Raw genomic sequence first — 26,780 nt, forward strand, 5'->3', positions numbered from 1 at the left:
TTAGGCCAAGTTATAACTACTACCTGTTTCCATGCTCTATACAGTAAATCTATACAGTAAATTACAAGAGCTGTAAATATAATTCCCAGCCATACCAATCTTTATGGAAAACAAACTCTCCCACACTGGAAATATTATCTCACTCATTTTTTTCATAATAATGTTTTATAGAAACACTTCCACCCAAGATAATGGCAAACTAATAGACATGTGCAGTAACAAGCTAGATGAATATTATACTTGATTGAAATTAATAAAGGTACAGAATGGTTCACAGCTCAGCAGTGGGCCTAATGCCCAAATTATCAATATTGCCAAGGTTGGGCTTTTTTTTTTTTGGATGCAACTACATCCTGAACTTCTACAGAGGTGCAACAATAGCATATAAAGCTGGCAACACAAAATTAACAAGTGGTCATTAGGTACACATTAGATACACAAGATACAGCAGAAGATTCACTATTACTAAAGGTATTTTTAAGAATCAGGTAATGTCAACATCACTCTTGAGAAGACAAATGATCATGCTCTTCAGTATGCAGCTGAACACATATTTTTTTCCAGAACACAGCTACTGATTATCATCTAGTTTGATCTCTCATGTTGTACAAGCAATAGAATAACAGGAATAAGAATCATCATATAACAGCCAGGGTTAGAAGAGACCTCAAAAGATCCCCTGGTGCAACCTTTTGAGAGAAATGGAGTCCAGATGAGTTCATTGAGCACCCTTTCCAGTAGCATCTTGCCAGCCTGAGGAAAAACCTTGGATCACCACACCCTGAGTGCAGCCCCTTAGCCAACTTCCTACCACCTGACAAACCACCCACCCTGTACCTTGCCCCTTTTTCAGGAGAAGGCTGTGGTGACAGTGACAAACACTGAAGGCTGGGAGATGATATCTGCCAGAATCTAACTGAGCTACAACAAAACCACCTCATATAACTGGGTTTTATTTCAATGTTTTCCAGCCAGGGGGAGGCCTGGCATTCATGGCATATATTTTATAGCATGACAATGCACACTAAGGGAGGCTTTACATGCACAAGGATTTATTTGTGGGGTCAATAGCTGATGGAATACTGAGTTCAAAGTCATCTTAGGAACAATTAAAAAAAAAAAAAACAAAAACAAGAGCAGAGTGAAAGAGACCAGCCAGGTAGAAAGAAAAGCAGTGGGGCCTCATAACATCCTCCTCTGGTTCTCTCCACCTCAACAGGTGAAAATAACTCACCAGCCTGTTTCACTTGATGCATTTCATCAGGACTTACTCAAACTCTTATCTGTTTCTATTTGGGATGCTATCAGAGCTGGCTCAGGCAAGCTTTGATCAGGGCATGAGTTGCATGCTGCCAAGCTTTGTGTTTCTGTATTACCAGATAATACTTATCAGCTATTTAAAGACATATTTTGCCATTCACTAAATCTTTGGTTTTTTCCTCTTATATAAAGGGAAACTTGCAAAATCAGTGATGTCAGAGAGGAGAGCAGGTGATTATCACAATGACAGTAATTGCTTCCATCAGAAAAACAATATAACAACAACATTGGATGTTGCAGGTCACAAAAATAAGAGTGCAAGAACAAGGGAAAAATACTACCACAGCAGCCTGGATGAAAGGCTACAGAGCTGAAGCCAAAGACAGACTGCAGAACTAAAGAGAACTGCACTGATTAAGACAATTAAGGTACTCTGCAACAAAATTGATTTTTATGATGGCTTAGCAATCAATTAATTTCTCATTTATGTAAAGTTAGAAAATAGACTCCACAGAAAGGATTCTCTGCAAATGAAGGAATTCTACCTATCTCATAAATTTGCTCTCCCAGTCTGGGCTTAATAAACTCCATGGTCTGCAATAAAAATCTGCTAGTCTAAGATGTAACAAGAAAAAAAAGGAAAAACAGTAAGAAACCAAGCAGCTTTTTGTCAATTATTTCAACCACAGCAGTCTCACTGTAGCCAGTGACACAAAGCTTGAGAAACTGATGAAGTGTAGTCTTGTTCTGTCGTGGTACTGAGCATTTTTGTGACAGCTTCAAATACTTCTTTTTTGCTCTGAATTCCTAGCAAAAACTTCACACTACAACACAAAAATTCAATTGATTAACAGCACTACTCAGACTCTTGAGCTCAATCTGCAAGAGGTAATTCCTGTCTGATCACTTCCATTGAACCATATACAATCAAGAATATAAAAAAAAAACCCATTGCAGATCTGCCCCAAACAGCCAATTTTCCCGAGTAAAACAATATAACAGAACAACTTTTAGGAAATATTATCATTTAGGTGGGAAAATTAAGTTTTAGATACAATGAATCACTCAGAGTCAATCATTTTGCATTAAGATGTAGAAGTTACAACATAATGTTATCTGATTTTGTACACTGTTCAGCATTCCTTACTTAGCATGAGTAGCTGGATTTGTTGAAACCTCAGGCTGCAAGCTGTGAACTTTCAGCTGGGATAGAGTTTTCATCCTAGCAGCTGGTACAGTGCTGTGTTTTGGATTTAGTATGAGAATAATGTTGGTAACACACTGATGGTTTAGTTGTTGCTAATTAATGCTTATCCCAGGTCTAGGACTTCTCAGTTTTCCACCCTGTCCTGGTTTGGGCCAGGATAAAGGTGATTTTCTGTCTTGGACTTTTGCTTTCAGCTGAGTCTCTTGGAAGGAGCTGCACTTGCTGAAATGAACAGCAAGTTTCTCAGGCAGTGTCTGCTGCTGGGACTGATCCCACTCGATGTTTAGAGTTCCAGCTGGAGAATGGGGTGCAGAACCAAGGCCACTGCTCAGCTCTGAGGAACATTTTGCCCTCCAGAAGGAATAAAGAGGTCCCACCTGCAGCCCTCCTTTGGAGAGGAACAGACAAGATAGATGCCAGAACTGACCAAACAGAGTATTCCATCCCATACACCTCATACTAAATATAATATATATATATTATATATATATATATTTTATACATATGTATATATGTATAAAATATATATATATTTCACTCTCTACAACTCCCTGAAAGGAGGTTGTAGCCAAGTGGGGGTTGGTCTCTTTTCCCAGACGACTTTCAACAAGACAAGAGGGCACAAGAGGTCTCAAGTTGTGCCAGGGGAGGTTTAGGTTGGACATTAGAAAGAATTTCTTTACAGAGAGGGTGATCAGACATTGGAATGGGCTGCCCAGGGAAGTGGTGGATTCTCCATCCCTGGAGATATTTAAAAAGAGCCTGGATGTGGCACTCAGTGCCATGGGCTGGGAACTGCAGCGGGAGTGGATCAAGGGTTGGACTTGATGATCTCTGAGGTCCCTTCCAACCCAGCCAGTTCTATGATTCTATGATAAATTGGAGGGTTCACAAGAGCTTCCAGCTTCCTGCCCTTCCTGCTTCCCTTTCTTCACCCGTTCCCTGTTTGCTTGGGCATCCTGGGAGGATTCCATCCATTCCTCTGCCTGTGCTCCTGATCCATGCCAGCCTGAATCTGTGTGTTCCTGCCTCCAGCTCCCCACTGCTGCTGACCCCAGGAGTCCAGCCTGGACTTTCCCAGGGCTGCCCTGCAGCCTCCGTGAGGATGGGAGTGTTATTGGGGGAAAGGGGGGAGGAACCTGGGATCAATTTTCCTGGATATTTGTATCGATTTAGTCATTTGTCCTATTTCTCATTCCTGTTTCCTTAAAGCTGTGTGGTTTAGTTTCCAACCCATCAGTCTCTCTCCCTTCTTCTCTCTCCTTTCTTTATCAGGGAGGAGAGAGAGATTAATAGAGAGCATCTGTCACTTGGTTTAATTGCCAGGGCAGTGTTAAACCCTGACACACACTCTGCCTGCAAGAAGGCAGAAGAAGGCTACAAGCAGCAGCTGCAGCTCAGCAGGAACAGTTAATGGCCAATCCAATTCAGTGATAGAAGACCCCAGACTACAAATCACCATTGGGCCAAAAGGCACATGAAATGGTCATGAAGAGGGGAGGGTGCATAGATTCTCAGGGTCTCATTGCCCAGGAATTTCTTTGGTCAGGGTCCCTCTCTGGAGGCAGTCAGCTCAAGGTGGTTTTCTCCTGCACCATCTGAACAAATTATTTTTTATATCTAAGATTTGGTACCTTATGGACTCACAGCTGTGAAAATTCTCAAGTCCTCAAGTGAGGAGGTGGTATTGATATAAGGAAATAAATGAGTCCCCTCAACCTAAGTAACTTTCACATTTTTGTATAATCTCTGAAATGAGAAGATAAAAAACAACTGAAGTTCCCACACCCACCTGACGAAGGTTGATGTAAACTGCATTCTGAAGAAACTCAGAGGCTTCCATGCTCCTTTTCTGTATTGCAAGGACTCTCACTGCCTTCACACAGGCTTCCAGTTCAATCACACCAGCATTCTTGTACTTGAAGAGGGAGAAAATAAAAATAATACTGAAGTATTGCACCCGTTAGATTTGATGAATGTTTCTGCATAACACTTAAGTGTCACATCTTCCAAACCCAGCAATTCCTCAAAGCCAGTGACTGTACAGTTAAATTATCAACATATGCCCAAGTGAAAATTAAGGTATCATCTAAAATATTATGCAAAACAATGGCCTTCAGCCTCTTGACTTATGACTCTAATTTTGAGTCACAGCACAGCTTCAGTCTGAGAATTAAGACAAGGAGAAAAGTTGGGAATGTTGGAATAATTTTGGATAGCCTCATACTTATGGCAAGTATGGGTGGTGTGTCTACCACAAAGACACTGCAGGTTCATAAGCAAAGAATTCAGTTTTACAGTAATTCTTCAGCACCTAAAACTGTTCCATCATGACAAATCAAGAAACAATTTTGCTTTTTCCACTTACTACAAAATGTGCTATAGCACAGGAAGCTGTAGCAACAGAACTTTGGTTTTACTACATCAATTTTGTCTTTTGTTAAAACAGTATCACGGATGATAAGTGAATTACAAATTATCCTGAGTTTTCTAGTATCTAATTACAAAACATGTTCTGTAAATTACTATTTCAGTTCTTTAGGTTGCTTTAAAAAGGCAGGAGACAATGTAGACATGCACTGATCTGTGCAAGCTCAGACACACAAGTATTTTCTAGACAAACAATTTAATCCAGTTGTTTGCTCAAACAATACTTATATTGGATATTTGAGTCAGCCTGTCTCCTGCTGAAGTTCAACTCTGTACAGGTATTTATCATGTCTGAAATCTAATGGGGGAAATAAAACTCAGATCAAAATGCAGAACTTACTCCACCAAAGCAGTTCCAAGTTCCTCTTTTGTGCATTTATATCAGCAAAGACAAATCACTGGAGATTGAATCCAATTTAGGAGATGCTACAGAAGTTTCTTAAGCTCAGTGATAGCATTAAAAAAAAAAAAAAAACATACAAGATGCTGCTTCCTCAGCATTAGAACTAGGGAGTTACACTATCTGAACATTCTAAGCAGGTAAAAGTAACTGTGCTTGTTTTGGAACAGCTACAGACCACTCCCAAAACAAACCTTTTTGTTATTTTGCAAGTGAAGCTGCAGTGAAGCATTCTTACTAAGTGCAGAATATGTATTATTAAAATATAAATACCCTGCTCAAAGTCCAAAATCCAATAATTTTATACTTCTAAAGAAATCACACCCTTTTTAGATGAGCAACTTACCATTAAAGTAACATAAAAAGCTGAATGCATACTTGAGAAATATCCTTATATCAGTGGATTCAAATGTATCTGAAACAATCCCCAAAACCACCACTTTTCATTGCTCCTGATCATAAATTAAGTCATGCACACAATTTCTCTCATTTCATTTGGAGAGTCCCCCCTTCAATAGAGACATGAAAGTGCCACATCATAATTACATAGCTTGGTCTACAGATACTTTTCAGTATCAGACAAAAAGGATACCTGAAATTAAATTGATTAAAGCATAAATAATTACTATTATCTTTAATGTTGATATGGATATTGAGCCTTTATTACCACAGTATGAAATATTTTTTTGTTTTTGTATTAAAATGCAAGCATTAAGCCACCATAATATCCTATGCTCTGAACACTTGCATAAGAACCTTAAAAAATGCTTCAGTAGAGCTGAAAACTGGGTCATTTCTTAAATCCTCTTTTATGAATGTTTCTTCCATCACATTTCTCCATCACATCTCCATCATGACCTCCTACCCCTCCACATGCTCTGAACTCCAGCCTTCCCAACAATCCTTTAATATCAAGGATTGATACCAGCATCCTCTCCAGAAACTCCTGAATTCCCCAGGGATCATTCCAGCAGACACAGTGAAGAAGCATTCAGTTTACACAATGTATAAAAGCATCACTGGAATTGATCAGGTATTAAGGACCATTTCTAATAGTTAACAAACCTTCAGATATCTGGGACTTCTACTCAGAGTGCTTTAAAAATGTAATACAATTGTTCCAAAACCAATTGTTCCAACCTCCAGGTCCTAGCAGGCACTGTAAATAGTTTTACTCAGCAGATTGCTGGTTTAGGTGTTGTCTTTAACCAAAGTTCTGAGGTACCCATGACTCTAAACCAAGCACTCAGTTCAGCAGTAGGAATTATTCCTATTTCCCCAACTATCTTACGTTTTCCAAACTTCATTCCATATTCTTTAGAAGATCCTCTGAAAACAAAGGCACAGAAGTTCATTGTTCACCAGAATTTCAGTGAAGTTACTTAAAAATCAGTAGGATTACCTTGCCATAGTAGGAAATGGCTTCTTTATATTTATCTATGATGTCCTCAGGACTAAGGCAGTTCTTGGCACGCCCTATCTCAGCACTGGTATCTGCATTTATGCCATTGGAAGTCAAGGCACCTAAAATACAACAGGGTAAGAAATCAGCATTAAGACTTTTAGAAAATACCAAATATCTAAGCAGAAAACTAGGATATGCTGTAGGTTTGACCAAGGCATACACAAAGAATATTTCCCCCTCATGCCCTACCTAGAAAACACTAGTCCTGGTTTACTATGCTATTTTAAAAAGTGATTCAGTCATAAAGCAGCAGAAAGGAAATAATCTTTCACTTAGAGAAAAACTAAATGTATTAATAATCTTTTACATTTTTTCTGAATATTTAGATTATTAATAAAATACTAGATTGCTAAAATTAGACAGCCACATCTGAATATCCAGTTTCAATCTTTGAATTATCCTTTGGTTCTACTTACAAACTCTATTTCTAAAGCACACCTAAGGAAAAAAAAACTTTTTTATAACTAATTATTAGATCAGTGACCTTCTTTTCAGTCATTTAAAAGAAATACTCCTCTTCCCTATACCTAGTAACATAAAGCCAAGTGTTACACTATAATGAAGGCCACCAAATCTGAGCCTTTCATGGTAAAAAGAAAAAAACTACCTATGGCTCAGGTAAAAGAGTAAGAAATTTCTTACATAAAAAAGAGGGTGAGAGACAGAAAGTGCCTTTATAGACACAAGAAAAAAGACTCTGAAACAGAAGCCAAGGAAATCTGGGGTATTACAAAAAACATGAAAATTTTATTTCTAAAAATTTAATTTTATTGCAGAGTTAGCATAACAAAATTTAAACTCTACAGCAAACATTAGGCAAGGCTCTGTAGGTTTTAACATGTTACTTAATCTGTAGGATTACACAGTAATTTATTTCTCCAAGAGGTTTCTCTATTAAGATGGCAAAAAGATCTTTGTGTTTCAGAGGTGTACATAACTCCCAACAGACTGTTAAAAAATAATCTGAAAGATACTTTCTAATCCCTCTTTCTATTCAGAATTATGTTATTTTACAGTCTCCTATTTATCAGCCTTAAGGCATCATACCAAGAATATCTGCAGATTAACACTTAAGGGATTTTATGGAAGTGCAAAATCTTTGTTAGGGGTGGTTGAATGAGTACTGCAGCACTACAAAACTCCTTGTGAACATTCATGTTCAAGTTTGTTGGTTAAAAAAAATTTTAATCCCCACTACTCATCAGAAGAAACAGTCTTGATTAGAATTTAGAGGGACACAATCATGGAATTATTGCCTTTATTTTCTGCCAGTTAATCTTCAGTCTCTTTGCTTCCTCACAATTTGTAGCCAAAAACTGAATTATCAGGAATCAGGACTACCTTTGCCAAGAGGCAGCAACTACCTATACAAATGCAAAACATATGCAAGTAATAAAAGAAAAGACTTTGGAAACATGCATGAAAATTATGTACCTGGATCAATGAGAACTTCTTGTGCCCCTAAAAGGAGGAACAAAAATGATTTTTTTTTCAGCCTTGAATATAGCCAACAAAATAAGCTCTTATAATGTTTTATAACTAACATCAGGTTTGAACAAAATTACAAGATTTATAAGAATCATCATTGCTAATTTGAATGACTACCAATTGTAATTCAAGTAGTCATCATATGTTAAACCTCATTCTCTTAAAAAATAAATGTAAAAATCCATAAACTTGCACTGTATTCTAAGACATAGCAAGAATAATTAAATTTTCAGTGTATAATTTAAAGCCATATCTTTTTTCTCCTTTTTTTTTTTTTTAATTTGTGTTTTAGTTGGCAAGTTTCTGTCACAATCCACTTACTGTATTTTAATATCAGGTCTTACAGCTCTTAAATGTCCCGTGGGAGCTCATTTAATCTACACAATACTCTAGAACAACATTTCCACATTATTTTATCCCTTTCAATCTCACTCCATCAAGTTTTCTGAATAACTGAATCACTCCAACCCAACAAGCCAGGTTGCTGATATAAAATAGTTGCCAAGAATATTGCAAAGTTGGATTACCTGATACATAACACTTCATTGCCCTAAAGGTTGATTAAACATGGCAATAAAATTGTTAAGATCAAGGGTTAAGCAGTCAAAAACTGTCACTTTATGAGCAAGACACTTGATTTGCTCAGACTTCAGACTAGAGAAGCAGAGACTTAGGACTAGCTCAGAAATATCCTCAAACACTTCACTCAGGTGTCCTGATTCTGCTTGGGGAAAAAGGAAGGTGAGGTGACAAAATGAAGAGCTTAGTACTTCAGACAAATAAAACACTGTAGAGAAACTCAAAACAGCTACTGAACCAGGCAGAAAGAAATCTAAACTCAGCTTATTCAACATGCAAATCACATAGCAAAAAGGCAATGGCCAGGGTCCCAGCCAAGAGGAACTAAGCAACATAAAATCTTCTTTTTCACTGAAAGCTGCAGAGATGAACCCAGCCATTCAAGGGGACACAGCCTGAAGCTCTCCCCCTACAAACAAAAGGCTTTAGGAACAAGAAAACCCTTCCTTAAAACCTCAAAGTCCCCTTTTCACAATCAGCAAGACACTGTAGTCCAAGGGCTTATGACAATGGCCAAGGAAGAAACTTGATTTGGAGCAGACAAGGTTCCATGTCTCCCTCCCTCACACAAGTACTTTAAATACTCTATTTTTGAGTAATAAAGTATTATTATCGAGGGAGTCTCAAACTAATTTGAAAGCTATATCCATAAAAGAGACAGTATTCAGATGGTTATAGATAGGCATTAAATACATTCTGCTTAGAAGGGGGAAAAAAAACCTCACACTAAAAAAACCACCCTTTAGCATTGCCCTGTTAAGCCTGCACTCTATTACACAAAGAGAGATTATGTTTCTCCTTCTGAAGATGTTTCTATATAAAACAGACACCCCAACATTTTTTGTGCAGTCAGATCCTGTGCTACAACCTAAAAAAACCCAAATGGAGCAAATCACAGGATACTCAAGAGAAAGACCTTTCTCTTGATCAGATCTGGGTACAAAAGCAGCACTACAAAATGCCATCCTGTCAAGGCTTAGCACAGGCATGAGGAGAGGTGCAAATCCAGGCACAAAGGGAAGAAATAAAAACTCTCAAATCTTTATGCTTCAGAAATAATCCCAGTTCAATGTCAGCTACAAGTCTGGCAGTCCATTATTTGCACCAAATTTGGAAATCCCTTTTGTTTCTGCTCTTATCCTACAGAAAGACACACTGGAATTTGTTCCCCAGATTAAATACTGTCCTCACAAAATTAATTGCAACAATGTAAATTACAAACAAAAGTGCAGCTTGAAAAGATATTAAATGAAAAGCACTGCTGGGTCCAAAAAAGGTATGGAAACTTCCAGAATACCTTGTAGGAAAAAGACCACTTGGCTAGACCAAATTCAGTAGTTCAGATCTCAAAGTATTAGGAGATCATAGCCAGAGTTAGGGAAAAATATCTAATGGATCACTGTCATCTAGAAGGGATGACAAAAAAAACTGTAATCAGGTTTTCTTCATAGGAAATTCCTCTGAAAAACCTTGTTACATGAAACTAAAGCATTTTTAAATTCCAACCACCCTAACAAATCTGCAAACCTTGAATTACAAGACAACTTACATAGAGAAGCAGCAATAATATATCCAAAATAATTTTATTCAATTATTCTGATAGCTGTGACTTCTTTGGTACCTTCTCAGTAACAAAAAGCACCCACTAATAACAAACCCATTGCAATATCTACTGTTAAATATTAATTGGAAAGTGGACAAAAGTTTAATAACTATGTGAAGTGACACCATACCACCTAACATGAAATGCACTCACAGGTCACAGGACCAAATGCATAAATTTTAATGACTAGATATTACACAAAAAATTAGTATTCTCTGCTGAAATAAGGTAATTGTACTGTAATTATGTAGTCTCAGCATGCACATTTTATAATAAAAAGAATGTAAAGCAAATGTTTACTATATTTTGACCTACAGCTGAATAAAAATGGGTGGTTGTTTTTTTTAGATGAAGGAATAATTTTGATCACATCCCATACAGGAGTACTTTACACCAGCAATTAAACCCCACTGCTGTTTGTTTCAGTACTGTGTAACAACCTGAGCACAGACCCAGAAACAGCTGTGCTGGGTTAGACCAAAACTCCCCTGGTTTATAATTACCAACACATGTTTCTTCCTAAGTGGTTCAGGTTCATCTCCCCAAACATGTAGGAGCTCAGAGGACCACTGAGAATCAGCTGAACCCAAATAACCCAATCAGAGCCAACAGATCTGTCCAGGGGTGAAAGCCACAAGAATCAGTTAACATGAGCAGCTCTCTGGATCACCTTACAGGCACTGGGGTGGGTTACTGCCTACAAGGATACAGGGTAGTATATCCTAAAAGAACTATAGTTATTCCCTCCCACTCCCCTTTTCTAGTTTTACCCCTCGTCAGTATAATTTTAGAGTTGAGCTACAGGGTTGGACTTGATCTCAGAGGTCCTTTCCCACCTGGCTGATTCTGTGAAACAGGGAGGAGATTTTCAGGTGTTTAGTGGTAGAAAACAGAACAAAAATGAATTTCCATCCTTACCTGGTCTGTGCCTGTTGCCTGCCTCAGCTGAAAGAGAACCTCCTTGTGCCCTGCGAGATCCAACTTTACCTCCAGTACCACCTGGATAATGATAGATGACTGATGCTGAGCATAACCCCTCAAGAGCAGCTGCAGGGTAAAGAAAAAAGCCATCAGATTCATTATAGACACTTGCAAGAAGTCCATTTACATTGCAAAAATCTATTTACACAAACATGAAGTATGCTTCAAATTGGAGTTCTAGTAAAAAACATCATGGAGAAGCCTGAGATACTCAATTTATCTCTGCTTTCACTGGCCAGGTTTACCCTCAGACATCCCAGGTTTATTATCAGGATCTGCAGCAGGCACTAGCTACAGTGGAGGAAGACAAAAGTACAAAACACCTAAAAATTGGACACAAATCCACAAAACCTGGTAGGATGCATCCATGGGTGCCAAAAGAGCTGGTCTGTATGAGACCACTCTCCTATCACCTACAACAGGTCATGCCAATTGGAGGAGGTTTCTCAAAGGGAAAAACTTCAAGAGGGAAAACCAGAGGTGTACAGAAAGATCAACATAAGCTCTCTGAAAAGGCTATAAAGAAATCTTTCTAGAAATCATTTCCAAGCACATGAAGGACAAGAAGGTGACTGGGAACAGAACACATTGATTTACCAAGGATAAAACAGCCCTTGGCAACCTCACTGCCTTCCATCATCAGATGATAAGCTCAGCGGACAAAGGAACAGCAGTGGGTATTGAATATTTTGACTGCCACATTGATTACACAGAACACTCCCAGAAAATTCCAGGGTGACAGTGACAGCAAATTGAGGAACAGCAGGACAGGCATTCCATGCAAAGAGAACTTGACTGACTGGAGATATGGGCTGACAGGAGCCTCAGTCACACCTGATATTCAGATTTTGGTCACCGAAGATCACTCCTATTTTTCAAAATCCAGAAAGGAAGTTACAGAAAATGGTTTGATTGACTTGATTTTTTAGCAACTACTTATTTGGTTAACTCTCCCCACTTGATCCTACCTCCAAGCCACAGAAAGTCATTCACAGACCGCAGGAGTTCCACTGCCATGTGGTAATGCACAAGGGAATCCTGCAACATTCCAGCCTGTAAGCACAGATCACCAACGTGTTTTCGCATCCGGCCTTGACAACGCTTCTTATAGTGCCTGAAAAAGAAAAGGTGCAGCTTACAGTCACTTACAGGAAACACTGATTGGAGTTCATAAACACCTAAAGCAGTTATTTTTTTTCCTCTGTATTAGATCAGCATTCATTTGCTTGCTTTCTCTAAGCAAACATCCAGTATGGATTCTAATCAGCGTAATAGGCAAAAGTAAAAGAACTGACAATTCGTGGATGTATTGGGGGAAAAAAAAGCAATTAAGCAATGCATCCCCTACTTGGCTACAGAGCCTTTATGCACATTGAGTCACAAAGGTCAAATCCTCAACTTCAGAGCATTTTCATAGCCTTGTCACAAATGAAATAAAACAGAATTGCAGAATCACCCAGGTTGGAAGGGACCTCAAATGATCACCTGGTCCAACCTTCTATGGAAAAAGGGAGTCTGGATGAGATTCTCTAGCACTCTGGCCAGCTGCATGTTAAAAACTTCCTTGTAGTCCTCAAGGGGTGTTTGGCTCCCTTTTCATGGCTGGTATGTTTCTTGCTTGCTTTTAAAAACGCACAATAGCTCACTGGTAAGCCAGGATGGTCTCTTGCTCTGCCTTCTTCCTTTGCCTCAGAAGGGAATGGATTGTTCTTGTGCTTCCAGGAGGCTGTTCCTGAATTCCTCCAAGGACCCACAAGCCATCCATGGATGGCTCCTCTGGAATCCCTCACATATGACCCTGAGCATATTCAGCTTGGCTTTTCTAAAATCCATGGTCTTTGTCCTGCTCAGCAGGATCTTAAACTCCACAATGTTGTTGCTGTATCCAAGGCTACCCCTGTAATGTTGTCAAGCCTTTTTGGTTTGAGAGCTGTAAATCTGTGCTGTTCTTGCTTCTTGCTTGGTCCAGCAAGAAGCAGTCCTCAGTGCATTCCAGAAAACTGATGGAGCACTGCTCTGTTGCTTTCCCAACAAATGTCCATGTAGTTGAAGTCACCCATGAGGAGCAGGTTCTGTTGGCTCAAGACTTCCTTATGCAGCCAAAAGTAAGATTTCATCAGCCTGAAAGGGAGGTTGGTAACAAACACCTTGACATAAGATGGGTCATAATGCCTCTAATCTTGACCTAAAGGCATTTGATAGAACTTTCAGGGGCTCCACAGCTCAGCTCCATACATTTAAGCTTCCTACTTTGACATGAAGTGCAACTCTATTCCCTCTTCTTCCCTTCCTAGCTTTCTGGATGAGTTTGTAGCCATCCACTGTGGCCTTCCAGGCATGTGAGTATTCTCACCATGTTTCTGTGGTTCCTGTGACTCTGTAACTCTCAGAATGGGCACAGAGCTCCAGTTTTCCTTGGTGCTGCCCAAACTACATGAACTTGAGGTGGCTGAACTTATGATTCTTGCCTTTTTGGAGAGGCTTGGGGAGCATTCCTAACTACAGTCACAGATGCACTCACCTACCATGTTGCTTATGAATATACAGTTGTCAGCTTTGGACTTTACCACCCCCAAGTTTCTTAGTTTAAGTACAATTCATGAAGTCAGCCCATTTGCTAGTGAAGATTCTCCTGCCTCTTTTTGGTAGTTAGAGCCTATCACTCCCCAGAGCCTGTATGCACTGAAAATCTGTGATCACCTAACCCAAAGCCCTGGTGACAACACCAGCCACAAACCCAGGTATTGAACTGCATGCATGATGTGTCAGCTTGTGCCTGCACCCCTGTCTCTGACTGGCAAGACAAAGCAGAAGATCACTTGGGCACCTGTACCATTTAATTGTGCCTCCAGGGCTCTGAAGTTTTGCTTTACCATGTCACTGGTGTTCACATGGAAGAGGTGACAGTAGTGAGAGTACTCAGTGCTTTTAACCAGCTCTGGCAGTTGTTGCTCTGTGACATCCCAGATCTTGGCTCCTGCCAAACACCAAACTTGACTACCCCAGGCCAGCAGACAGGAGCCTGGGTGCTTCTTAGCAGTCACACACCACTATTGCTCCTCCTTTTGCAGCTTTTCTGGTGCAGCTTCTCCCTGTGACTCTTGCTCATGGGTTCTGTCCTCTGCCAAGGCTTCAGACCTGGTGCTTCTTGGTACATAAAAGTAGTGATATCCTCTTCCTGTGGATCATTTGAGACCTTGGTGCCTCCTCTGCCAAGATGCTGGCAGTTGACATCCCAGAGTCTCTGTAGGTCAGTGCCACAGTGCCCTGGTCCTTCTTACAAAGTCTTAAAGAATATTTTATTTCTTGTTGACTTCTTGTACACAACCTGCCAACTTCTAGAAATGTCATGGTCATGAAGCCAATCCAATTTTCTTTTTAAGGGATGGTTTGTGACAGATCACTGCCATCACCAGAAGGAACTGACAAGGTTTCTCTTGCTACTCCTTTTTTACATATTAAAATAAACAGTGAAGTTCTTTCCTGTCCCAAATAAAATTAATAAACTTCACTGGCCAATGAAGTCCTACAAAAAATACTGAACAGACACTGTTTTTGCAGCTTGAGCACAACTCCACATGTTGCAGGCATTAACTTCAATATTTAAAACTGTTTTGTAAATTCAGATAAAGAAATGTAGCAGATGCAAAGACACACTTTGGAGAGCACCTCCTGATTTGTCACAACTCAGAACAGTGCTGAGTCTCCTGTTCTGCCTCCTGCAAGAGCATTCCCTAGCAACAATGTCCTCGATCTACCTTATATTGTTTTCCTAGGGAAAAATTAAACACTAATTTAGATATTTTATTCATTTATCTACAAAAGTAATCTTTCCAAAACCACAAAGAACTACCTTGGATTGACTGTGGTTATGCTACATTTTTTTTAGTAGATGTATTGATATTTTTTACAATTAAACTGTGTCCAGAGTATCTTCTAAAAAATTACCTAGCATACTTGAACCTAACATCTTTTTTTAAAAAAATTAAAATTAAAAAATAAAAACACAGGGTAACACCTATTCTTCAGATGCTGAGCTCTTACACCCTAAATCAAGTCTTGGATATATGAGGAAATGCTATGATTATGGAATGAAATGGGGCTTGAGGTAGTGGGGGTTTTTTTCCAGCAAAGAACTTCCCAGAGAACCAAAGAGATGAATTCAAGTGCAACTGAAATAATCTCTCATAACACATCTGAACAGACTGCCCTCATAAAGCCTACAATGTGGGGGAAAAAAAGAAAAAGGGGGATAAAAACATATGAAGTATAAGGAATAAGCATATTAATCCTTTAGATTTTAAGGCAGGAAGGATAGGAGAAAGGGCAATAAAAAAAAAATAACATGTTTGCTTGTTTGCTTTTGAGGTTCTTGGGTTAGGTTGGGTGTTTGGTTGTTTTTTTCAACAAAGAGAAGCATCAAGTCTAAAGCAGAACCACCAGCTGCTGCCACCAAATCACAGGATGTCAGGTTGGAAGGGAGCTCAAGGATCATCTGGTCCAACCCTTCTAATATTACATTTTATATGAGATATCTCAGCACCTTCTCAAGCTGAGAACTGTAGCTGGTTTGAAAAAAAAGTGGTTAATCAAGAGGATTAAAAGAAAGTAATATTCATATGGATGGAGGACAGAAATTTAAAAAGAGAAGCTATATGGAAACACACAGAATTTCTTTATAAAAATGAAATCAAAAAGCAATCAGAACCAGTCTCACTGTTCGTGAGAAAAAATGGAAATTATAAAGGAGACAAGAAGCATGTCTGCTATTGCTCCTCTCCATCTGAACATTACTAATAACTCCTATATATAAATGTTCCCACTTTTCTGGTCTTTATATTCACAACTAATGTGAAGATAACATTAAATGGAGCTAAATGCAAGATGGCTTCTTCTTTGATCTTTCAGATGTGTCAAGAAATTGCAATATTTGTTGTCTTCTATTGTTCAACAAGCATGTACTTCATGGATCTCCTTAAAAAAAACAATGCAAGAAACTTCAAAGAGACAACTAAAGCTGCTCTGCACAAACTATGGAAGGGCACCAAATCTTATCAAGATTTTGATCTGAGTTTTGGGTTACAAAGAAATAATTCCAGCAAAATGTTACTTTGTAATCTTAAATCAGTATTGCATAGGAAAATACAAATTGTTTAGAAATCAAGTTTTACTAATCTCTACATTCCAGAATTATTGCTTTTAACTTTTTTTTACATAGAATAATGGTGGAATTGAAGAATCATTGTTTCCTTACACAGATATATTTCCTTTCAAAGATACTAACACTTAAAAATTCCTCTCTACTTTCAATTAGTCTCTGTGATTATATACAAATTACATCTCATATTCTTTCAAAACTGTAGTTTTTAAGTGTGTTTTTCCAGATTGCATATGATAAATGACTTATGAGTCACACAGCAAAAGGAAAAGAGGTGGTGCCAGACTGCTAAATTGGATCCTAATACAGAATCATTTCAATCACACTGCCTCACCAACACCTCTTCCTAGCCAATACTTAGTTTTGTTGCAGATTTATGCATATCTCAATATAAGCAAAGTTTGAATGCATTTATTCACTTAAACATCCATAAAAATGTTTGTAAAAAAATACATCTCTTTTAGCAATTCTCCTTATTTTTAAATAAACAAAATTTATCCCCAGGGATGAAGAAATTTACTCTTAATTATTCAAAGACTGAATGCATTCCACCTCATTTTAGGCTCTTACAGGTGGTGCCAAGGGAGGAACTATTTCCTACAGTACCTGCAAGGCTTTACAGTCCTCCTGGAAAACATTTTCTCAAGATTTATAGAGTAAGTGTACAAACTACAAATATATAAACTGTCTGAAATTAGTGCTCATGATAAAGTACAGTGAATTCAGGCTTTTTTTTTTTTTTTCCCAATTACTGTAATCATTTCCAAAAAGAGAAAAGACAGATTTCACTGAGAAAAAACCACTCTCCAGGAACAGCAAAACTTAAACTACTGCATATATGGGAAGCCTGTTTTGAAAAAAAAAATCCAGTACCTGCCACATCAGGTTGTTAAAAGAATGTCAAAATGACTGATGATTTCTTCAATGCATACTGGGGTGCAAATTTCATTGAAAAAATCATACATACATATCTCAGCATAATTTTTTTTTAACACAGCTTTACCTGAAGAATCTGGCCACAAAGATGAAAGTCATAAGTTATCTGTTTAACATCTGGGGACATGAAGTAATTCAAAGTAATAAACAACCCCATCTTTAAAAGTTGCCTTTGCTTGTAAATACGTTTCCACAGCTTTGAAGAGTTTTTCTAAATAACATATTCTTGCCATTTTTCTGTATGTGTGCATCCAAGTTAAGAAAATAAGTGTGTATTTAGGCCTTAAATAAATGATAGACCATCTCAGAAATTGCATGAGTACCCTTGCTAGTAGAAAGAAGCAGGAAACATTATTTTAAAATCATCAGAAAAGGGCAAATTCTTTTGCTTTCTTTCCACTGACTGTTCCACATCTGTTATCAGTTACAGATATCTTTTTTTTTTTTTTTAATTATTAACTGTTTAATTAATTTGGGTTTCTACTGCTTAAACCTAACCTATTTGATGACAGGAAGTCCATTTAACTGCTACTTTTTCTAGGATAGACTGACAACCTTTTTCTAGATCCTCTCCTTGTAATACCCTACTGCTAAGAGCTGTTTCTATTTATTTTTCCCCACTAAAGAGACTGAGTCTCAAGGACACCCTACAGACCCCTTCAGGAGCATCCTTGAGGAAGTCAGTGCCACATAATGCAGGAACACACATAGTGTCAGTCATCCAAACTCCAGAAGTTCCTCTCCTCAAAACAGGTACACATACAGGTGACTGAAAAACTACTTTAAAATCTTACTCTAAAGTGATTTGTGTTAGTTTGGTACCTAACAGTCTCTTTATATTCTCTTCAAAATAAAAAACATGAGCATTACCATCAGTGACCACTGCTACTGCTTCAAATGGAAGGACAACTCATTGCTACACAGGACACGTGCTTTACCCCCCCATCCCCAACTCTTTCTAGGATCCCAGGATAATTTTATGGAAAATTCAGAGCAACAATATTGTCTTTCAATTTCAATTTACTTTCACTACAAACCATCCAGCAACGGGTTTGAGGGAATTTCTGGATTCCTCAAAATTTCAAAGTGGCTAAATTTAAAAGGAAGAAACATGCAAAATGAATTTGCAAAAGTATTCATGCAATATGCTTCAACAAAAATTTCCATAAAATTCCACTAATTCCATTTAGCATGCAGGAACTACAGATATCACCAATCATAACATTATCCAGACTTAAAAGACACAGCTACAGCATTTGATCAACTGCCAGAACTCTTGAATTTGGAAACCAAACACAGGCAACAACAGGTTCATGGCTTTGAACTTTAAGAAATAAAGCAAATTCCAGAGGCCAGCAGCCACCTATGCAAATTATGTGTGTCCTACAAAAAAATTCAGCCTTGTTACCAAATATAATTGCCAAATGTGCCAAAAGGGGTCAACCACAGGAGTAAGGCTCCAGGCAGCAATTATTTTTGTGTGTACTGAAAAATAAATATAAAAAGCAACACTAAAATATGCAATGAAGGCGGGGTGGGAAGGCAGTACATGGAAGAAAGCTAACTATTTTTAAATATACACAATCACATCCTACCTTTTTAGACCCAACAACAAACTCACAGGGCAGTATGAGAGAAGAAGATTTGAAAAAAAAAAAAAAAAAAAAAAAAAGGAACAAAACAAAAATTAGAAAGACAGAGAACAGAAAGAAAATTAACAGCCACATATGCATCCTGAAATCTCTGATAAATCAGTGAATAAATCTCATCTACAATGCTGTGTAGAGAAAGACATCTATAAATACAGCCCTATTTTCTTATCACTTGATAGTATTAAATGGATGCCTTAGAGGAATTAAAAAAGAACCTAAGACATAAAGTGATGTAAACAACATTCAAATGAGCTTATTGAAGTCAATTTATAACCATACATGGGTATGTTTTGAGGTTGTTTTTTTTAGCTGAAAACAAAAACAATACAGAAAAATCAAACAAGTGGGATTTCTTGTATTTCTGGCAACTCTTTTTGCTAGTTTCAAGTTTGTGGGCCCTTTGCATCATCATGACAATATTTCCACTCTTTTCGACCAAGTAACTATAAAGTACAACTGATATAACAAACTTCTTCAATTATCCTCAGCAGCCCTGTGACTACAGAAATACTTTGCCCAATTTACAGATGAAGAAACAGAAAACTAAATTAACATGTTTTCCATGATCACCTATTGGCTAAGTGCTCTAGGAATTAAACCAAGGCCAGACTCCCAGTCCTACAATTTTTATTTAGCAGGACAATCTTTCATTAAATTTTTTTAGGACTAAATCCTACTATTTTTCATACACAAAGTTTTCTACCAGCCAAAAAAAATTCTTCCACACAAATACAGTGGCTTTGTGTATATTACCATCTCTGTAGGAGTTCTGGGAATATTGTCTCCTCTACTCATTGTAGAAGCAACTTGCAAAAGACAAAGATCAGCTCCACTTTTTCCTACAATTACCTTATTCAAAACACAGCATAAAAACCCATCTTCCTAATTTATGAACTTTATATCTTAAAAGAAGACAATCATGTTGCAATTATTATGCAACTAAATCAATTGGGTCTAGTCTAACTGGGTAGGAGAGAAGATCAGTTCTATACATCTAATCCTGATCATAACATTAAGTATTAACCTTAATATTTTACAACATATTGCTTGGAGAAAAGTCTCACTGAAGAGACCAAAAAGTTAAGTAGTTGCAATTCTTCTTCATGTGATCAGAGTTACAAGGTCCCATATAACTTCTTAACATATTTTCACTCATTATATCACCCCAGTTCATTAGCTCAGAGTCACAGCTGCAATGAACATCTAATGAGACCTTTGCTACACGCTGAAATATAACCTCAAGCTCCGAAGTTATAGGGAAAAATGTGTTTATTCAACCTCAGTAGATACCTGCAACTACAGAAGCAAAGGTACATACTATCTGTTAGAAGCACAGAGTGTGCCTTCTCTCTGTAGCTAATAAAGAGTATTTATGCTGTTTAACTAGTTGGTTGCTCACTGACTGGGAGGCCAGGATACATTCCATATATATAAAAAAGGATTTTTAAGGGGGTGGAGGGTCTCTAAACAGAGTAAGGGGACATTATGTCCCTTTAACCCTTTAGAAACTTCCACTCATTCTAGAAAAAGTTGCTTCATTTTCCTGAGTATCTCAACATCTTCATATTTCATTCTTTAAAGTCCTTATGCTGACAGACTCAAAACCAACAAAGCAGAAGTTACTCTACCTGATGTTCTAACTATTATGTACTCTGAGCACTCAGACAACCTTTACCTGTCCCTGAACAGAATTATACAACACTACATCTTGCAAAAACACAAACTAGACTCTGAAGGTCCTTTCTAGCCCTGTATCTCTCCATTATGACTTAATTCAAAGCTTTCCCCTTCAATTTGGGAATCTGTCAAGAACATGCAACAATTAAGACCTTTTATTGCAACCAGCATAAAAAAAAAAATACAATATATTATCATTTCACATCTAAAGACTTAGGCTGGAAAGCACAGGTTAGTTTAACAACCAACCTATGTGAGGTTAAATTAACCAAGTTAATTCAACTACATTTCATGGTCCTGAATTTCTGCTAAGCAGAACAGAGAATCAGGCTGCATGTTACACTAAAGGTGCCTAGAAAGGTCCCTGTGCAGGGCAGCTCAGGTACACTAAGCACACAGATTTCTGACTCCATCAAGGATGTTCTGACATCAGTTTCTGACATTCACATGAGGACATAAAAAATCCAGGCATTTAGAGTATTTCCTTACTCAGCCACACAAAATACTAAACTGAATATAAATTTTGTTTACTTCAGCTTGCCATGCTATTCTTACAAAAATCCTAAGTTTTAGAACAGTCATACTAACTCCTCAGCAAAAGAAAGCTGAATCATTTTCTTACTATTGGACTGAAAGAAGCAAGACTAGATTATTTAACACCTTTTCTTTGAGCAGTTAAGTACAGCAAACTTTTAAAGCACATCCATTGATCTAGACTTGCTGAAAAATTATTTAGTATTCAGACCACCCAGGTTATATGCACATCTGAACCAGTCATTAACTCTGTAGAACCCAGGGTCACACACTTCCCATTTTGCAAAAAATTCAGGCATCACACTAAATCTGTTTCAAACCTTCAGTGCAACAGCATAAAATATCTTCTTGGATATTTGTGGACAAACATACTGTCTGTTACTTGACCTCCCCAGCAGTTCAGAGCTGCACAGGAAATATTTAGCCACTAGCTACAACACAGCCACTGCTCATAAATAATTTATTTAAGGAACTGACTTCCCAAGTACATTCCCAGAAGAATGATTGTTTAGAAGACACTGAAGAGCATAACTGATTCTGATATTGAGGTTCTTGGCCAAAACTCAGCTAAATGGAACTCAGTTATTTTTCTCAGCTAAACCAAACAGGAAATCTTGGTGATCACGTTCAACCAAAATTCACCCAAACTGAATAAATAAAGCCACGATTCTGAAAGAGCTCATCTAACCTACAAAACTTTACCACTTATGCAGAGTACAGAAAACAGCAACATAATTCATACTGCTACTGAAAGTTGGATAGTGCAGAAGACTGATGAGTAGCTTGAGTGGGGAACACTGGTTAAGCAAGTCAAAACAAGTTCAGCTGCTCCCCAGCAAAGAGGACCAGGAGCTGGGGAGAAAGCTGCTCCAGTGATAATTTAATGGAGGGCTTCAAACTAACTAGAAACTTTAGCTACTTTCTTCCAATATATCACATTCTTATAGACAGATTGTAAGGACAGGACTAATCAGGTGATCAACATGATCAGAAGGCTTTGTCTACCTACCCTGGACAACTCTGAGCTTTCACACAATAACCACTGCTGGCATCCCCAGTTGTACCAGACAGATGTGAAAGATACTTTGATAAGGCTTCCACAACTGTCTTTTTCAAAACAAGAGGAAGAATGTTGCTTCCATCCTTTGGATTTGACCACAAACAGTGGAGTCAAAGGTTTTGCACCTGCCTGTAGCCAGCAAGCCAGAATTACTAATCCCTAATACAGGAACTATGTAACACTCAAATCTGAAATCTGAGCATGCACATGATTAGGAAGGAAAGATGTGGGGAGGAAAAAAAACAAAACCAACCAAACTTGTAACATACACAAAACCACAGTTGTGAGAAGAATGGCAGCAAAACAAGTCAGGTCAAGAATCTAAAATAATTACATCAAAACAAAAGACAGGTAAAGATGCTGCATTTAGTCACTGTTTTATAGGATGAAAAAGCAGACAGAGACTTAGGGGAAAAAAAACAAAGTAGGATTAGTCAAATATTACTCAACATAATATAAATTATTTTTCATTGATGTTAGTTTGAATTTCTTCAATAATACTGTCTATTTATAAACCATTTGAAACTTTCCACCAAAAAGTCCTTTTTTAACAGAACCTGTTAAACCTTTCCTGTGACTCCTGCCTACTATCTGATTAGCCTTATAAATTAAATATACAGAAACTCAAAACATCAAATATGGTCAGACTACAAGTTATATTAAATTACAGCAGCCGTACACAGTAAGATAGGGACATGGCCTTCGTTGTAACAAAGTACTCTTTGTCCTTTCTAATAGGATTATTCTACAGGCTAGCAATGACCACAGGTTTTTTCAAGACCTGTGAGCTGACAAAACAAAAATAGCTGCTTACCTACTGTCAGTGTCCAGACCTACAAAATCCTTCTTCTCAAACGGAACACAGAGGAGTGGGATCTTGTCTCCAGACTTATCAGTGGCTCTGTCAAGCCGCTTCGACTCCAACACTATAAAGAGGGATTCAATAAAATCTTCTATCCTCTTCTCCACGGTGTCACACTCATCATAACTGGGGTAAAAGGCCACATCCGTGCGGGGCTGTTCCGCAATCTCTCCCTGAAGCCCAAAGACAAACAACCGGGAATCGTAGAGAGTGGAACCGTACATTTCCTTTTGGAGGTGGAATTTTTCGTAAGTCTGAGGCCAGTCCTTTGCAGAAGAACAGTCAGTGATGGTTATCAGCCCCACAACTTTCCGGTGTGTCTGAAAATCCCCCCACTCGTTGTTCTCCGGGGGGTAATGGTGCCGGTAGCGGATGTACAGCACACGCTGAGAGTCGCGCACGTTCACCTGGCTGACTGCTGAAATTCGCTTGTAGATTCTGAAGAAGCTCTCCTCAGGTACAATGCCAATCGGCTGAACCACCACCAGGAGAGTCTGATGGTCCTCAGCACACTGCATGTAGTCGGGAACACTCATTTTGCATCAGTGGCAGGCTAGTGAAAGAAAAAACAATGTTATTTTTTAACATCCAGAAGTACAGATCCGCTGAATCAAGCCAGGACTTTGATGCTCCCGCATCCTGTTTATATGTGTTAGAATACTAATACTTTCATTATTTTACTAAATCCCCACTCGTGCAGCCTAATGACAAGGTCCCACAGGGCACAAGGAGCGCCCTTAGTCACCCATCAGCGTGGCCACAAACAAAAACGTGCAAATTGCTTTTTTTTTTTCCTCAAGGAAACAGTTTCCTATTCCCACTACACAAGACAACCGAACACACGGGGCAGCCGAGAGTCTCTCCCTACCACAGCCACGGAGGAAATGCTTGCCAAAGCACCACCTGAGAGGTCCTTCCAGGCGCAGGCTCCTCAGTCTGTCTCCACAACACACCTTGGGGAAATACGGAAAATCGTGTGAGGTGGGATGCACACCGACACCAGATCGGAATGGCCAAAGCTGTCAGTGCTTGCCCAGGGCCATGAAGAAGAAAATCGGGTCCAGAACACCTGCAGGCTCATCAGAAGCACCAAGCTATGTTTTCTTGGTTTCTATTTCAAAATTTAGAATTCCTTTTCCCCTGAGCTGTCTAAAACGGATTGCTGTACTGCTGCTCTGTTTTGGAGGAAACACACACGTTATTTATTTCCCCCATCTTTTCTTGAAACCTACCAGACCGCACAGACCCCTTGGGGAATTCCAGCTCCAAAGCAACCCTCTAAAACGTACACATGACCGAAACAAACGAAGAAAAACAAACAAACAAAAAAACCAACAAAACAACACAAACCCAAAGAATGAACGGCAGCGTGGCTTTAGACTGACACTACTCGGTTTTACCACACAGAACGAATTAAAAAAAAAAAAAACAGATTTTGGAGCACAGGTGGCAGAAAAGCAGCGGTGTGAAAAGGACGGGCTGCTCAGAACCAGACAGGGCGAAGACCCAGCAGTGTAAACCCCTTGCCCCGGACCCCCCACCCTGCTCCCACCGCCAGGCACCAGCGCAGCCCCCGCTGTCAGTGCGCGGGCATTGCGCGGACATTGCGCGGAGCACTGCCCGGCCCCGGCTGCCGGCAAGGCGGGAGGATACGGGGGCTTCGCTCCTTCCCTCTCCCCCGGCAGATCCCCACGTTGGGCACGGAGAAGTTTAGGAGAGGGAGAGGGGGTTAAGAAATATACGTTTAAACAAGAGACGCGCCCAGAGGAGGAGCGGCAGCAGCCACACGCACACACCCCGCAAGGAGAAGGGGCTGAGGGGGTCAGCGCGATGAGAGGCCCAGGGGAGCCGCTGCAGGAGGGGGGCAAAGGGGAAGGGCAGAGCCTCCGGGGAAGGGTAAGGGAGTGGCTTGCTCGGGCTCCCGGGGGATAACGCGGGTGTGGGGGAACGGAACTCACAGCCCGGACAGGAACCGCCCCCACCTCCTCCTCCTCCTGCCGCCGGGTGGGCAGGGGAGGGCACGGCGGAACTGACGGCAATGGGCAGCGCATGCGCAGCGCTGGGCGGGATGGGAGGGGGGGTGAGGAGCGTTTTGGCGGGCTCGGTGTGAGGTGCGGCGGTTGCTGCCTGAGCTGCTGCTGATCCCACTGATCCCTCAGGGATTGTGTTGTCCCCAAAACGGGGTCTGTTTACCTACCCCCTGTGCAGTGATCCAGAGGTATTTCTTTATTCCCGGTCGGCGCAGAAGGGGGTGCGAGGTGGTAAATCCAGGAAGGTGCCAGAGCTCTGTGCAAAAAGCTGTGGGATGTTTATCCCGTTTAGCAAGCATCAGGATTCACCTTGATTTACATTTATTGGTTTGTAACTTAAACCAGTGCCAGTCTCACAGAAGCACAGAATGTTTAGGCTGGAAGAGACCTCCAGGATCATCCAGTCCAACCTCTGACCAACACCATCATCTAAGTACTAAACCATATCCTTAAGGACCATGTCCAAATGTCTTTTAAATGTCCCCATGGATGGTGACTCCACCACCGTCCTGGGCCATCCCAGTGCCTGACAACCCTCTCAGTGAAGAAATATTTCCTAACATCCAGCCTAAGCCTCCCCTGGAGCAGTCTGAAGAAATGCAGTTTGCTGTGCTCCTGCTCCTCTACCCCTTTAAAGCCACCATCTGCCCAGCATGGTATTAAAGAAAAAAAGCTGTCCCACATGTGACCTTCCTGAGAGGACTGGGAAAAGAGGAAAGATCTGACAATAAGATCTAGAGAAGTACTGGTTTGCTCAGATCACCTTAGACTGCATTGTCCACAGCTGAGAATTACCACAGGACCCATGTGGCTCCCAAATCTGTACCCAAACGGCTCAAAGCCCTCAGAAATCTCTGTAGCTTGATGGGGTTTTATGTGCGTGCTGAAATTATGAAAGGCTCCAGTAGTAGTTAAAAAAAAAAAAAAAAAAAAAAAAAATTTCACTCATTGTAATGTCAACCATTTCCACAAGGTGTCACGAGAGGATAAGGATCAAGGAAGAAACGGAGCCTGCTGGATACCCCTATGGAATGAGAGGACATTGTATTCACTTCAGATAAAACTTAACACAGAGTAGCCTCATCGAAGTTAACAGAATTATGCAGTCTAAAAGATACAGATTATCTGTCATAGTTTACCTGTTAAAAGCATCTCCAAATACAGAAATGTTGGAACTGATGCCAAGAACAAACCACTGTCCCATCCTTGCCCTAACGTGCTGACAACTCCAGACTTTTTACCAATACAAATTATCAGGCATATTACTTGTAAAGCACAATAGAAACTTTTTATTAAAGCCATCGGTGAAACACAAGCTGCATTACCATTCCTGGAAGTGCTGAATCACTGACAGTGGAGTAGAATCATGGAATGATTCAGGTTGACAAAAAACCTTTAAAGGGTCCAACCTTCCTGCAGTGATCAGGGATATCTTCAACTACATCAAGTTGATCAGAG

The 26,780-nt window shown here is 39.5% G+C and overlaps 1 protein-coding gene across 4 annotated transcripts in view; it reads right to left on the reverse strand.

Moving 5' to 3' along the window:
• Positions 1–25,329, reverse strand: part of TRAPPC9 (trafficking protein particle complex subunit 9) — a 489,549-nt gene extending 464,220 nt beyond the window's left edge. For 3 of the 4 annotated variants that reach the window (XM_071738446.1, XM_071738448.1, XM_071738449.1), the window contains exons 1-8: positions 25,251–25,329; positions 24,161–24,245; positions 23,245–23,845; positions 12,382–12,527; positions 11,351–11,479; positions 8,197–8,223; positions 6,700–6,821; positions 4,260–4,385 (exon numbers count right to left, since the gene is read on the reverse strand). In XM_071738446.1, the coding sequence (XP_071594547.1) occupies positions 4,260–4,385; positions 6,700–6,821; positions 8,197–8,223; positions 11,351–11,479; positions 12,382–12,527; positions 23,245–23,828 (1,134 nt within the window). In that variant the 5' untranslated portion in view covers positions 23,829–23,845; positions 24,161–24,245; positions 25,251–25,329. The remainder of the gene's footprint in view (positions 1–4,259; positions 4,386–6,699; positions 6,822–8,196; positions 8,224–11,350; positions 11,480–12,381; positions 12,528–23,244; positions 23,846–24,160; positions 24,246–25,250) is intronic. The other variant, XM_071738447.1, reaches the window with a different exon arrangement.
• Between the last annotated feature and the right edge of the window lie 1,451 nt (positions 25,330–26,780).

The sequence above is a fragment of the Heliangelus exortis genome, chromosome 2, assembly GCF_036169615.1.
Source record: "Heliangelus exortis chromosome 2, bHelExo1.hap1, whole genome shotgun sequence".
In the NCBI taxonomy this organism is placed as follows: Eukaryota; Metazoa; Chordata; class Aves; order Apodiformes; family Trochilidae; genus Heliangelus; species Heliangelus exortis.